The sequence below is a fragment of the Drosophila busckii genome, chromosome X (assembly GCF_011750605.1).
Source record: "Drosophila busckii strain San Diego stock center, stock number 13000-0081.31 chromosome X, ASM1175060v1, whole genome shotgun sequence".
NCBI classification, from domain to species: Eukaryota; Metazoa; Arthropoda; class Insecta; order Diptera; family Drosophilidae; genus Drosophila; species Drosophila busckii.
Window position 1 is genome coordinate 20477772 of NC_046608.1, and position 15132 is coordinate 20492903.

General features: G+C 39.4%; 2 protein-coding genes across 4 annotated transcripts in view; one reads left to right on the forward strand and one right to left on the reverse strand.

Annotated features, from left to right (window-relative positions):
• Positions 1–9879, reverse strand: part of LOC108606270 (inactive dipeptidyl peptidase 10) — a 50241-nt gene extending 40362 nt beyond the window's left edge. The window contains exon 1 of the mRNA XM_017996247.1: positions 9769–9879. Coding sequence (XP_017851736.1) covers positions 9769–9879 — 111 coding nt within the window. The remainder of the gene's footprint in view (positions 1–9768) is intronic.
• On the forward strand, positions 2647–3508 carry LOC108606272. 3 transcript variants are annotated; one of them, XM_017996249.1, is made up of 3 exons: positions 2647–2843; positions 2898–3050; positions 3103–3508. In XM_017996249.1, the coding sequence occupies exons 1-3, from the start codon at positions 2704–2706 to the stop codon at positions 3434–3436; spliced, it is 627 nt and encodes a 208-aa protein (XP_017851738.1). In that variant the 5' UTR covers positions 2647–2703; the 3' UTR covers positions 3437–3508. The 3 variants fall into 3 exon arrangements, with proteins under 3 accessions (XP_017851738.1, XP_017851740.1, XP_017851739.1); XM_017996251.1 differs by having other exon boundaries at positions 3109–3508; XM_017996250.1 differs by having other exon boundaries at positions 2901–3050.
• Positions 9880–15132: the final 5253 nt, after the last annotated feature.

A 15132-nucleotide genomic window follows, 5' to 3' on the forward strand; every position in this document is an offset into this window, starting at 1 on the left:
GCCCGAGACGAACCCACAATATGCTTGAAATTTGCGAGTTTCTTTTTTTTTTCATCCCATCTGTGCCCCAAAACGTAACGGTTATTCACACAGCATGCACAGCATGTTGAAAGCTTTTGGCGCGTGGCGTGGATTTTGTGGCATGCAAGCTGCGGCTTGTGCAGCACGTGCCGCATAGCAAAAAACATAAACAAAAGCTGAACGCAGCAGTCTATAATTTAATATCACACTTTTAAAATTTAAAATTTTATAGCACTCAATAAAAATATTTGATTTTTCATAGCTTAACGTATACTTAATATTTTATTTAGACTTTAGACTGAAGCTAATGCTGTCACTGCCATCAATAAAAGATTTATAAACTTTCTACTTTTCTTTCAAAAATATAATTTCGCTCGTCATGCGTTCCAAGCTCAAAAAGAAAAGCAAAGTTTTGCACTCTTCAACTAAAACGCTGAGTCAACAGTTCAGTCCACCAAGTTTAGAGTTTAGCACTTTGATTCTTTTTTGTTGGCAGCACTTTAACCAATTAATTCAGCTATAGCCGTTTCGCTATATTAAATAGCTTAAAATATATAAATTTAATCTCTTTAATTTTGAATTTTAAGCCTGACGACTGTGCAAAAGTTTTCAAAGCGGCGCTAACTTTAGAACTTTACTCAATTCATTGCCGCCGTTCAGCAACAGGCAACGGTTGCGGCCATAAATTTGTCGTCTGCAGCAGACAATGCAACATGGCGTATGCTTAATGCATAAAATGATTTATGTGCTGTGTACTGCCAGCAACAGAAACTGCGGCTTGGGTACGACTTGCCGCAATTGCGGCAAAATGCAAAATGTTGAGCAGCCCGCCCGCTAAGCTTGGCTGTGTATTGTATTCTAAGCTTTGTGCGCAAAGCTTTAAAGGCTTTAAGGCTCTGGTGTAGGAATTGCATGAGCAGAAAGCTGCAAAGCTTGCAGTTTGTTGTAGCTTAAAGCTTTTGAGCTTAAAGTCCTTGCAGGTTCTGGCACTCGCTGGCGAAAGCGAAAGCTGCTGGCGAAAGTGAAAGCTGCTGCCAACGGTAAGCAAAGCGTTCAAAAGTGTTTATAAGGCAGATAAACAGGCTAATAAAATTTCTTGCGGCTCTTATGTTATTGACAATTCAAATTCCAAATATTTATTGGAGCTAAGTTTGAAGCAAAGCCTACTAAGGTGTGGCCCAAGAACACCAAGAACAATTAAATGAACCTAAGAGCTGCCAGCTGCAAGAGAAAGTCCTTGAAGTGCTAATTGAAGTGCATTGGCTCGCTTAAGATTAATCAAATTTACTTTTAAAAAAATATATAATGAAATAAAAAATGGACGAGCAAGTGTTGAAGAGAAAGTTCTGGACTGGCTGTTGCTTGATTAACTTACAATTAAAAAAATATTAAAAATATGCAAGAGCAAGTTCTTGAGTCGCAGTTGCTTGAATAATTTACAATTAATAAAATTTTCAATTAAAAAAATATTTTAAAAAAATGCAAGACAAGTCTTGATGAGAAAGTTCTGGACTCGCTGTTGCCTGATTAATTTTCAAATAAAAAAATATTCAAAATATGCAAGAGCAAGTTCTTGAGTCGCAGTTGCTTGATTAATTTACAATTGATAAAATTTTCAATTAAAAAAAAAATGCAAGAGCAAAGTCTTCTTCTTAAAGAAAAGCTTGCTGGCGCTTTCTGCTTAATTTACAATTAATAAAATAGCAAATAGACTAATTGTTTGCCAAGCTGCTAAATTAGTAAGCCAAGCAATTTCTCTTGCAAGCCTAAAGCATAAATATCTTATTAAAGCAAAAGCTTTAGTGCATTAAATTGCATTCTAAATTAAATTATTATTTATTATTAAACATAGAGTAGTTTACAAAACTAGACTAACTTAGTTAGTTAGTTAGCACATTTTGTGTCAAATATAAACAGCTGGCAATTTAATTTATTGTTGTCAAGCAACTATTTGTTGCTCTGCATTGATTTGCTGCATGCCACGCACACACACAAAAATATGCAACGCAGTTTTTCTTACACTTTTTGCTGCCACTTGGCTAGCCAAGTAATCTGCACGAATTTCTTTAAAAGCCAACTCGACAAGAAAATGAATTTCGTGCGCGACTTGGGCTGAAGGTTATTGCAAATTTACAGTGTGGCAGGCAGAGCGTGGCTGCTGCATCTAACGAACTCATCACACACACACACACAGCAAAGCTAAAGCTAAAAATATGGCAAACTTCAGGCCAAGAACACCTAGAGATAAAGCACACTATAAATTTATATGTATCTGGAGCTTAGAGGAAGTCGCTCGATGGTGGGCGTAACGGATACGCGCGGCAGTGTCGCCTGCCATTGAGACTTGTGGCAAATGCATTTGTTGTGTGCAACAAGCTGTCACTTGAGCTGTCGCTGTCGTCAGCAGCAGCAGCAGCAGCAACAGACAATCAGCACAGTCACTAACACTTTGTGTTGCGGCTTGTTGCATAATAAAAAAAGAATGAGCAGCAGCAGCTCAAATTTCATTTGGCAATTGCTTGACAACAATTGCTTTGGGCACTTGCTTACAATTATTGATTTATAATTAAAATTGAGCATCTAGTTAGCATTGCTAGCTAAAAATCAAGGCAAGACATAAGTCAGCAGCATTAAAAAAATATCAAAAAATTCAACAAAATTTGTGATTTTTAATTTCAAATCATGGCTGAGCCTGGTAGTGGTAAAAATTATCCCATAACCAGCTATGAGGAGCTGCTGCTGCATCGCCAAATGTGCAGGCAAGAGAAGCGCAAGGAGCAGAAGCGACTCAAGCGGCAGCGTAAAGCGTTGGCAGCGCAAAGGTAAGCGCAGCATTCAAAATATATAAAGCAAATGTAAAGCAGTTCAACTGTTAGCAGCGACTGGCGCTTGAGCGCTGAGCAGCGCAAACATATGCGCAAGGACATACGACAGACGCGCCGAGAATTGCGCGCCGATCGCAAACAGGAAAGAGCCGAAAGGCGCAAGCGCCGTGCTGAGGCCAAGCAAAAGGCTGTGGCTGTGGCGCGGTAAGCGCAGCTTTGATTTAATTTATAACATTTTATATTTAATAAATTGCAGCTGCAGCTTGAAAATGCAAGAGCTTTGTCTGCGTGAGGAGATGCCGCAATCAGCTAAAAGCAATGAGTTGCCAAAAGTGGCGGCTGCCACTAGGGGAATGACTCAGCAGTTAAGCATTGCAGGCGCCACGAACAAGCCGCGCATTGCCCAAATTGTTGCCGCTCAGCCGCCGCTGACTGAGTCCAGCAGGGAAACGCTGCTGCGTTTGGAGCAAAAACATCTCAAGCAGCGCTTGGCACAGATAAAGCAAATGGCAAAAATAGAGACAACTAAACAATCTCAAGCGCTGCTTGCAGCAATGCGCCCTAATTTGAATTCGTATTTTGCTAACTAAATACTAAACAAGCATAATAACAAATAATTGTACAACAAAAATAACACAAGCGCTTGAATATTAAATGACATAAAAGCCAAGACAAGTTTGTTTTAAATAAATGTGCACAGCATTTTCTTTCTAAAAGCAGCAGCAGCAGTTGCAAATTGTAACATATTTCAATTTGTTCTATATTATTATTGAATCATGCGTTTGGGCTTAGCGCTGCTTTGGCTCAGCTTTATGCTAAGCCAAAGCTGCAGCAAGCACTTGGCAAAGCCAAAGACGCAACAAACGCACGCTGAAGACTTGGCGGGCGTTAAGCAAACGAGCACAAAGAATCAGCTGCAGCTGCAGCTGCAGTTTCATCCACAGCGACTGTTGCAGCAACAACAACAACGCAGCAGCAAATTCTATTGCCCCGCAGAGAGTCGCTATAAGCAGCAAAAATATGCAGCAAACGAAGATGACAACGATGATGATGAAGCTGAGTATGCAGATGAGGACGACGATGATGATGTTGATGATGATGATGAGTATGTTGATGAAGCTGAGGACGACACTGATGCTTTTGATGAAATGCAATTTAATGATAGAGTTAGCTGCATACTACGCTCGCTGTATGAGGATAATGTGGGCTTGGCTGAAGATCTAACTCAACTGGATTTGGCCATATTTCCAGCAGAGCAAGGCAACGAGTCGGCGCTTAAACAAAAAACTGCAAGCAAAACACGCGCAGCAACAGCAGCCACGCCCAAGCAGCAGCCACAGCCACAGCCACAGCCACTTAAGGCTGCTAGCAAGCCCAATGGCTTCTTTTCACAATTGTTTATGCCGCCGCTGCTGAAGCTGCTCAATCAGCAAAGCAGCCACAGCTGCAGCTCGAATGGCAACTCCAAGCTGCCGCAGAATCAGCGCTACTTACGCGCTCTGCACGATTTGCGCGTGTCGCAGGCTGTGCACGCAATTTCCAAGGCGCGTCGCCAGCTACAGCACAAGGCAGCAGGCACTGAGAGCGAGGATGTCTATGAGCATAATCTAAAGCGCATTGTTAACAATCAGTTGGCCATAGAGCGACGCGTTGCGGGCTTATTGCCGCATGCGCGCGCTGTTCAAGTTTAATAAAAATTCATTGCAACAAAATATACAAAAATTTCTAACGCTGCGCTTTGCTTTCGTTCCTGCTCGACTTTGCTTTGTTGCCATTTTCAAATGTCTCCAACACTTTTATGTTGATTTCGTGCAGTTGCTTGCTGTTCTTGTCGCGCATTCTTCACGCTGCTGCAGCTGCATTGACTCGGCTGCCAGCAGCGCTTCAATTGACGTTAATGCTTTGGGCTCCACTTGCTCATAGTTTCTTAAACGTTTCAGCAGCAGCAGCTCAGCGTCATCATCGTTACATGTGCACATGCCACATACAACAAATATCAAAAATATTTGATTCACAAGCATTTTCGAGCTTCAAAACTTCACAAGTAGCGCAGGGCATATATTTTGAGGCTACTACACAATGCTAAACATATTTTTTTCAATCATTTGCTGCTGACTTTACACAAAGCTGATCTACAAATTATTTCTGCACTCACAACAAAATCGATTTGTAAATATTTGCGATTAACTGAAGTACACAGCAGCAGCAGAAACAGACGACACACACACTGACGTATGTGTGTGTGTGTTTGCTTGCTGCTGTCGTCCTGCATTTTATGTGCTAAGACAATGAGAAAATGTCAGTTCCAACTGCTTTTAGGGTATGCTTGAATTTCATAGCCTACTTCAAGGCGCACACATTTTCGTCTAGATTTATGCCCCAAAGCTTTATTGTCTGCCCGAGATAAGCTCCAAGCGATTTGTAATGCGTATTTTCACATTCATTGTAATTGCCGCCAAAGCCGCCATTGCATTTCAATAAATTTAAACGCAAAAAATTTAAATGCGGCGTATACTTGATTTACACTTTTAAATGCCTTTGAACTTGAGCTGAGCAGCAGCTTTTACTATGACAGACAACAGCTGTGCTGCAATTAAGCCAAAAGCCAAAAGGCAAAGCCAAAGGCACAGCTGTCTGAGAACAAAAATTATTGTATGCATGACAAAATGTTTTGTGCTCAACATTTTTTGTATGTTTTCAGTTCATTATAATTATATTCAGCTATTTACAAAAGTTTTGCACACACACACACACACATAGCTAGCTAGCTACATATATATGGCATCTCGTTAGGCGCTGTAGGCTTTTACTTTTTGTCAGGTAAGCCGCCCCCTTTTTGCCGCGAATTTTCTTTTTGTCTTAGGCTTTGAAGTTCATGGCAATGGCAACTAACGCATTTGTCATAAAAGCTCCCTTAGTCCACTTGTTGTTATCTCACGCGCCGCATAATAAGTTCATATTTCTTACTCGTCAGTTACATTAAATGATGATTAAGTTGCCGCACACTTGGAGCAGCGCGTCAAGTAAGTAAAAATTAATAAATTAGCAGCGCTCTTAACTAACTAAGCGCACTCACATTCATATGCATCAAATGTAAATAAAATCGAATCGCTTGGCTTACATGTATGCAAGTTATTTATAAAACGGAAGCAGCAGCGTATAATGTTTATTTATTGGCTTTGAAGTGCGCGTTTCATATTAATTATACGCCATGTGTGCGCGGCACGTGTAGAGCGAACTAATAAATAAAATAAATTAATAAATTTCACTTACCGATTGCTGTGGCAATTAATATTTGGGCACAATATATAAACGTTGATATATTTTTTGTACATAGACACACAGATAGAGAGTAACGCACGCACACACACACACACGCAGTTAGTTTAAGTATATGTATATGCATGAGTGTGTGTGTGTGTGTATGTGTGTGTGCGTTTGGGGGAATAGAAGAGAAAAAAGAATAATTTATTTTATAAAATAATTCGACAACATTTGTTTAGCAACATTATAAGCTAAGTATGTGTGTGTGTGTGTATGTGTATATGTGTGTGTGTGTGTGTACATGCAACAAATTAATACACATAATAATATTATTGAGGCAAAGGCTAAAGGCTACGAGTGCAAACATTGGCAACTGTTAAATGCTGACATCTATTGATTTTGACAATAAAATATGCGTTAGTCCCTCTTGGCTGGCAACCAAAAACAAAATATATATAATATATAATAATATGAGAGCAAAAGAAGGGTAAGAAACGCAAAACTTTATTTGATTGTTTGCCACACACACACACACACACACAGAGAGAGAGAGACACACCCAAGCACTAGCCAAGTGGAAAAATAAACAAGCTGGAAGCGTTTGCTGGGGCAGCATCAAAACGACACTCGAATGCTCTGACAGCTGCGCAAATATTTAAATTGACTACAAGAGCATTTAATATGCTTTAATGCGAGCAGAGAGAGAGAGCGAGAGAGCGATCAATTTACTTGTAGCTACTACTACAAAAACGAATTGTGTGCTGCCCACCACAAGCAGCTTTAGCTGCTCTAACATATTGTTACACATATTGTGTGTGTGTATGTGTGTGTTTGTGTGCGCCTGCGGGCGCCTGTTGCCACAGCCAAATGTCACGTTTCCTTTTTTTTATTTCAATTTACAAACGAGTGCGAGTGTGAGCGAGCCACAGAACAAATCTGATTTTGAACTCAATCAAGCGTGTCGCTCACAGCTTTACAATAACGTCGCCATTTTGTGCTTGTGTGTGTCTGTGTGTGTGTGTGTGTATAACAATAGGCATGGAGTAGGCCAACGTGGCTTGCATTTAATTCGTTTAACGTGCGTATATCAGAGTCAGCCAAATGGGTTTGGTTTGGGCTAGTCGCAGCTACTAACAGCGTTGCTAACGTTGTTTGTATTTGTGTTAATGCTATTGCTGCTAGCCAGGCACTCTCATCAATTATGCGTTGCCATTGTTGCAACACACGCACGCACAACACGTTGCAGCTGCTGCCTCAGGCTCAGGCACTCAAACTGCTGCAGCTAAACAAATCAATTTAGCAAATTGCAGTGACTCAAACACAAACAGTCACTTAAACTGACCTAAAGCCAAGTCCAATCAAAAGGCAACTGCGTTGGCATTCGCGTTCGGGTTCGCTCTATTAAAAACTTTTTGATAACAAATTCCTTTGGCTACAGCAAATCAAGCACATACACATACGATTACCTTTATGGCACACACACACACACACACATGGCTGCACACATGCATAACTTTGAAAGATAAGTCGAATTGAGTGTATTGCGTTTAATAAAATTGTAACTACAGCTATAACTTAAGCTAGCCATGCAAATGTTTTTATAGCATAAATAAATAAATAAAAAACTAATTAGTTAGCAAGTTTCAAAAGCAATTAGCATTGCTTACATTTTATTTTTATTTAGTTGCAATTTTAATACACTTATGTTTGCTTAGTTTTATTTTTATTTGCATGCGTTGCTGTTTTATAATTTGTGCTATTTTTAGCTATTGCCTTTTAATAAACTGAAGTGCAAATGCAACTAAGCCATGGCTACACATTTGCCTTAAGCCAAGTGTGAAAAGAGTGGCCAACAAATTTATGACGACTGCATTGCATAAGACCCACACACACACACACACGCACACGCACACACTGAGAGGCTGAAGCAGTGAGCGCAATTGTAGCATGAAAACCGCTTAGACTGCGTGTGTGTGTGTGTGTGTAGCTTGAAGTGAGCATGTGCTCGTAAGTCATGCCTATCCCCCCACCCTCACTGAACTTGTAATGAGCTTGTGGCAGGCTTGGCAGCAAAAAATGTAGCAACAGCAAAGAAATTTACTTAGTTGCCCAATTTAATTGCAATTGCTTTTGGCTCTAACTAAATGTGGCCATTTAAATGCTAACCGCAGCTTATAAATTAACAAAAACATGCCGCGCTTTTGTTTAATACAAAATTCAAAGTACTCCCAACTGAAGCAAGTGTATGCATAAAGTATAAAAAAAAGCAAAACTTTGCCGTCTTTGGCTATTGTAGTTGAAAAATAAAGACTCTCCAGTAATTAACATAGTCAAGGCATAATAGAAACTTAAGTGAATGCCAGCGTAGTAACTTTTACTTGAAGAAAAATAATGAAACTAGCATAAAAAGCAAAGTCAAGCAGCAGCGCAGCAGCAGCACTTTAATTAGCTATAAAACTAAATTTAAAATGCGATTGAAATTGAAATTACCTTTTGATCGCTCGTCTCATCCATTTGATATTTATGCAAGCTGGGCACCATTTTTCGTATGGAATCGATCGAATTTTTCTAGATTTTATAGTTTGCGAAGCAGACGCGCTCGCTTATGCGTAGCAACTGAGACATAAAACTTTATATAGACTTAGCGTAAGCTAGAAAAATGCTAATGAAAAAAAAAGCTGCGACGTCTTGTTTAAACAATGCATAATTTATTAAGAACTACAGTACTTACGTTGTTTGTTATTTGAGCAGCTAGGCAAACTAGAGCTACAGTAGTTAAACGCTTTATGCACAAATGCTTAGTCGATAGTTATCGATACTATCGATGCCAAAGCAGTAGCGCATATAACGCATAACTACAGTAGTTAAACGCTATATGCACAGCTGGGCAGCAGCTCTAATGCTTAGTCGATAGTTGTTTGTTATTTGAGCAGCTAGGCAAACTAGAGCTACAGTAGTTAAACGCTTTATGCACAAATGCTTAGTCGATAGTTATCGATACTATCGATGCGCATATAACGCATAACTACAGTAGTTAAACGCTATATGCACAGCTGGGCAGCAGCACTAATGCTTAGTCGATAGTTATCGATACTATCGATGCGCATATAACGCATAACTACAGTAGTTAAACGCTATATGCACAGCTGGGCAGCAGCTCTAATGCTTAGTCGATAGTTATCGATACTATCGATGCGCATATAACGCATAACTACTGTTTATAACTATAAAGTCAGCATTTGAAATTAGCTTATAGTAGCACAAAAAAAATAACAATGAAAAAACAATAGACAAGAAAATTAATTAGCAGCTACTACTACGCGTAGCAAGCGAAGTGAGAGAGAGAGAGAGAGAGAGAGAGAGAGAGAGAGAGTTGAGCGCTAGCCCAAAACCGTTTCAAATATGCTTATTTTGAATTTTGTAAATAAAATTGTAATTAAATGTTTGCCAATTGCAAGCTTAGGTGTTATATATAGTAGAGATATATGTAGAGAATCTAGAGAGCAGTATATAGTAGTAAGCTACATAGTTTGTCACGCACTTTGCTATGCAAGTCAAGTAGCAAATAAAAATATATATTTGTGTATTGTATATATATATATTTTTCTTTTTGTATTGTATATTTGTTTATAGCGCTTCGGTGTGGCTTTCAACTCACCCCAATGCGTCCTAGCAGCAGGGCATCCATTTCGCCACCATTTTGTGCGACCGGCACAGTGGTTATTACAGATATTGTGGGCTCCTGTTGTGCACTCAAATCGACCGACATTTTGCTGCTCGAATTTTTTTTTTTGATTTAAGTTTAAGTTACGTTTTGTTCTTTATTATTGCTTAAGCGTTTTACTTTTCATTACATTTGTTGCTGTTGTTTTAAATATATGTATTTATTATTGTTGTTGCGCACATCAAACAAAGTGCAGCTTGCCGCAGCTTGGCAACTTTTAATTGATTGACTAATTGATGGCAGTAGCAAGCAATCAGCATACAAAACTCTAATTGGCGCCACCCCCACAAAAGTATGCTACAAAAAGTTTGAAGAGCGTTTTTGGGTTTTGTCAATTTCCCATTCAGCACTTTTGTTGACCTTTGCAACAGCTTGACAACAGCCAAGAGATTGGCTTAAATTATATGAATTTATAGCCAAGGCACAGTCAACTCAACTGTGTAAATTTAAATGCCTTGAATTGCTTATTTAGCTGTAACATTTATTAAGCTGGCAAGCTAAGCTAATTAAAGTTGTTCACGCGCGGCTATTTCAACTGACAACCAATAAACATGCGAAAAAGACAAGCAGCGACCCAACAACAACAACAACAACAACGCGTATGACAGCTGACAGTGCGCTGAGGGGCTTGAGCGTTGTGAATGTTTCAAGTTCTGCTATTGCTCTTACTGCTGTATGCTGTGTATGCATGTGTGTGTGTGTGTGTGTCTGTGTGTGCTGCTGACACATTGAAATTTCCATTTGCTAAGCTAAAAGTTGCTGCTGCTGCCGCCGCTGCTGCGTACTTGACACCCATGTGGGGCCACGTAGCGTATGCGCAATTTGTAAACGTTGAAATTGGAATTAACGGCATTACACACATTTTACGCGCAGACAGCGCGACAGGTGACAATATGCTAGCCAGCTGGCAATCATATATGACAAAAATATGCGATGTCTTGCCATCAAATATAATGTTGAAAAATAATAATAAAGACGGTGCGTTACTAAAATTATTATTATTAAAATCAAATTCATTTTTATGCGCTGCGCATTTAAAGCGAAAGAGAGAGAGCTTCAAAGCAATTAAATTGAAATTCACAAAAGACGCACAAACAAAGCAAAAGCAAAAGTAAAAGAAAAGAAAAACAAAAAAAATGCTGCTTAAATTTTTTGGCGTAAATGCTCAATAAGCATAAAATTTTATATGAAATTGAAATGTCACGTTTACGAGGTGCCAAAAACTGAAGCGCACACACACACACACACACGCAGAAATATATGTGCGTGTGTGTGTGCGTTTTTATGGCCATTAAGTGCGTGAAAGTTATCGAACTCAATATTGGCCATAAATATGTTAATATAGTGGGAATATTAAATATGTATGCTTGTGGTTGTGTGTGTCTGTGTGTGTGTGACAGTGACAGCAAACTGTATGCGCATGATTGACATAATTGCTATGGGGCCAGTAAACTGAAACTGAAACTGAAAATTGAATTTCCCAATTTGGCTATTGAATGATTGCGGTCAAGTTGACAGTGCCTAGAGCTACAGTAAACCGCCACGCCCAGCACCTGAGCTAAGGCGTGATAATTTGACTTTAATTTGCCTTTTAATATGCAATCGACCATGAGCAGTTGCCGCTCGTTGCACACAGCGCGCGCTGCTGCTCTCATATGCAAAATATCAACATAAATATGGAAATCAGTGCCGCCAACGCCAGAGTCGACGCCACAGTCAACGCCACAGCCAACGCCAACGCACACACACACACACACATATAGATATACACACATGCCATTTATAAGTTGCACGCCTACATTTGATGCATGTTGCATGACCTTGCTTAACGCTTGACTGTCAACTCAAGTGACTTTTGTTTTTATGCAAAATAAATTACTTTTAACACATGAAAAGCGCTGAAATTTGTTTGTTGCTTAAGCTTAATTAGCATTGACAACTGTAGTGCGTATTTATTACGTTCGCTTCACTTTTTATGGCTTTTATGGCAGCCAAATGGTTATGGCCAAAAATAAAATTCAAGCGCCTGGCGCTCTGACTGTTGCATGCCCCATGTGGCAAACGCAGTGCGCGTCTCAAGTGGCTAACACAAAATGTAAATGAATAGAAAGCAAAATGCAAATAATTGACTTGGACTTTGACTTTGGGCCAAGCAACAATAAAAACCATTAGCTTGGCGGTATATTTAACGACAAACAAACGCAGCTGTAACGAGTTTTGTGGCAAGAGCCGCTGTCAACACACACACACACACACAAAAAAAAAGAAAAAGAAAATAGGTTCGCTTTCATTTTTATTTCCATTTGCCGCGAGCGCAGCAAAGCTGGCAACGCTTCGTTAGTTGCCTAGCCGTCCTTGCTTTGTCCTTAGGCGTAACACACGCCTAAGAGAGAGAGAGAGAGAGAGCGATAGAGTGAGTGAGTGAGCTAGAGAGCGCGCTAAGTGGCAACTTTTCACTTTGTTGCGTCTAATTAAATTGCATTGAACAGCAGCAGCAGCAGCAGCACTTAGAGTGCCAAACTTATCACAGTGTCGCTCATAATTATGCGCACTTTTCTAATAATTTAACAAATGTTGAATCTTTTCTGCCATTCGCCAATTACAATTGCAATTTATTGCCGCAGAGAATTGCTGCTGTCATGTACTTAATTAAACTTTCAAAAGCGTTTTTCATTGTGTGTGTGTGTGTGTGTGTGTGTGATACGTTACGAACTGTATATAAATTTGTCTCACATATTAATTGAGAGCAATTGCTTTGAAATTTGAGTGCGTCAGGCGCACAAAATTGAATTAAATATTAAATGATTTATATATATATTTTAAATTAAATGGCAGCTGAAGATTATTCCCATTGTTGGCGATTTTCCGCTCAAATTGACAGGCAACAAAGCTGTGTATGTGTGTGTGTGTGGCACAAGCAATTGTGGCCAGTTAATTAAAATGCGCCTCTGAAATATTCATATTTTATTTGTATGTAAACGTGCCGCGTTTGCAACATGAGCAATAAATTTTTAATGTTTTAGTTTTTGCTGCAACATTACATGTGTTCATGTGTGTGTGTGTGTATGTGTGTGTGGCAACTGCAACAGTAATTGCTACGCTGACCTTGCGCCTGGCCAAACACAGCAGCTGCTTCGAAGGAAGCTGGGGCCACTAGCTCTGCCCTTGTCATTGCCCTTGCCTGGCTTTCATTTTTACCTGGCCACTGGGATTTATACAACAGCAACAGCAGCAACATAGAACAGGCAACCAGCTGCAGTTTGTTAAAACACCTAAAAGCTTACGAAAAACTTTTCAAGGCAAGTTTAAAGCCCACTGACTGACTATATTGCAAAACTTGTGTGGGCAGCAAAGCAAAAAACAAAATAACCAAAAATTCAAGTTCAAGTTTATTATTTTGCAAGCATAAAGTAATTAATAATAACCATAGCAGAGAGAAGTTGGCTTTGAGCTTTTGAAAGCCAACAACAGATTGCTGCAAAATTTATTTTTATTTAAAAATTGCACATAAATGAAATTGCAAGCAAATGAAATTGCATTTGATTAAAAATTTTACGCACTAAAATTTCCAAGAAATTTCAAAATTGATCATACAGCTGGAAGTTGCTCGAGTGTTGCACGTAGTGTGAAAAATTGCAAAATCAAATGCAAACATTTTCCAGGGAAAACTGTCGCTTTGACTCAATTGAATGGCTGTTGGCTGTTTGCTCTGGCAACAGCCTCATCGCCTCATAGATCTCTTCCATGAAAGCGAATCACTTAAGCGCACTTAATTAATTCGCAAAAGTTTCGAGCGAACATATTGAACGACTCTCGTCTGTTGCGACGCTTTGGGGCACGTGCCACACACACACACACACACATGAGTTACATTTCAATCGAGAGGCAGCAGCCATTGCATATGAGCGATATGACACGTAATCAATAAATAAAAGGAGCAAAGAGATTCACAACAGCCAGCGGCAGTTAGTACTTAGTACTCATTAAGGCCTGACTCTGAGCCTCAATCTGTGTGTGCCGCCTACCCAGCGCTGTCCCAGTTTGGCATTCTGTATTCAGAGTTTCGGTTTTCATTTCTGACAGAGCACGAACTTTTCTGCATAATTCCTATTCGTTCTTGTTTTTGTTGCAGTCAGTCAGTCAGTCAGTCAGAGTCAGGCCTCGAGGCTACAATGTTTGCTTGCTTAAATGCTGCTGCCTTCGTTGCTTGCTGTTGTTTGTTTGTTGTCTGTTTTTTTCATTTCAATTTTGTTGCTGCAGGGCGTATGATTAATATGCGTGAATTAAGTCAAATCGAATCAATCAAGCCAAATGTCGCTGACAGATAGACAGGCAAAACAGCGTGCAGCCTGTCAAAATTAAAGATAGAGCGAGAGGGAAAATGCGAAAACGTTTGCACATACACTTGGAAAAAAAGCATAATAATAGCAATTTGTTTTAAATTAGTTTTAAATGCTTAGAAAACTATTCGAATTCTTTTAAATTCTTAACGCATTATTGCTCAGCATATAGTTTATAATAATATTATTAAGAGGGTGGCTCGATTTGATACGTAAAATAAAGTACAAAGTGCTATACAAAATTCTGAGCATATAAAAACCATGGTTTCTATTATGGTTCTAAAAGGGAACCCTGGGTTTTGTTAATTTCAACAGCCAATAATTCGACCTACCCTACTTAATATGTATATATAATGCACTTAACTGCATAAGTAAATATTTTAATTTAGTGCTTAATTTATAAACCATGGTACTAAAATGAACCCTGGGCTACACCTACACTACTTTATATGTTTAAATAATTTAGCTAGCTATTACTTTGTTTTACTTTATTTTTTTTGCTGTGTACTTACGTCTTAGCAAATGAAAACCTTCTATGTAAAAATATAGCTCAGCACTTGGATCTACCCAAGCCCACGCCTTTTTTGCAAATTGCTTCAAAAGACGCCCATGCTCTAAAGTGCTCAGTTCCGGCCTAGGCTAATGCACATATAGAGGTCAACAATATTAACAAGATGAGCGAGACGACGAAGAAGAAGAAGCAGCAGCAGAATAAGAAGAATACAACGCAGCAGCATTCAACATACAACAATGTGACACATACTAAATTTTTATTACGCTCGCACTCGCACTCACACTAATGCAATGACATTTTTATTACAGGCCAAAACGCAGGCCAACACACACACACGCACACACACACACTTATGAGCGCATGGGGTGAAGCAGCAGCCAAGCAGGTTCGGCAATGGTGTCAATCTTTATCATGTGCTCTGACCGTAAACCTAGACTAGCCGCC

Excerpts from the sequence above, each read along its gene's own strand:
- LOC108606272 (XM_017996249.1), top strand. The coding sequence starts at position 2,704 with ATGGCTGAGCCTGGTAGTGGTAAAAATTATCCCATAACCAGCTATGAG. Across the intron at positions 2,844-2,897 it reads AAAGCGTTGGCAGCGCAAAG|CAGCGACTGGCGCTTGAGCG; the intron begins GTAAGCGCAGCA and ends TTCAACTGTTAG. Across the intron at positions 3,051-3,102 it reads AAGGCTGTGGCTGTGGCGCG|CTGCAGCTTGAAAATGCAAG; the intron begins GTAAGCGCAGCT and ends AATAAATTGCAG.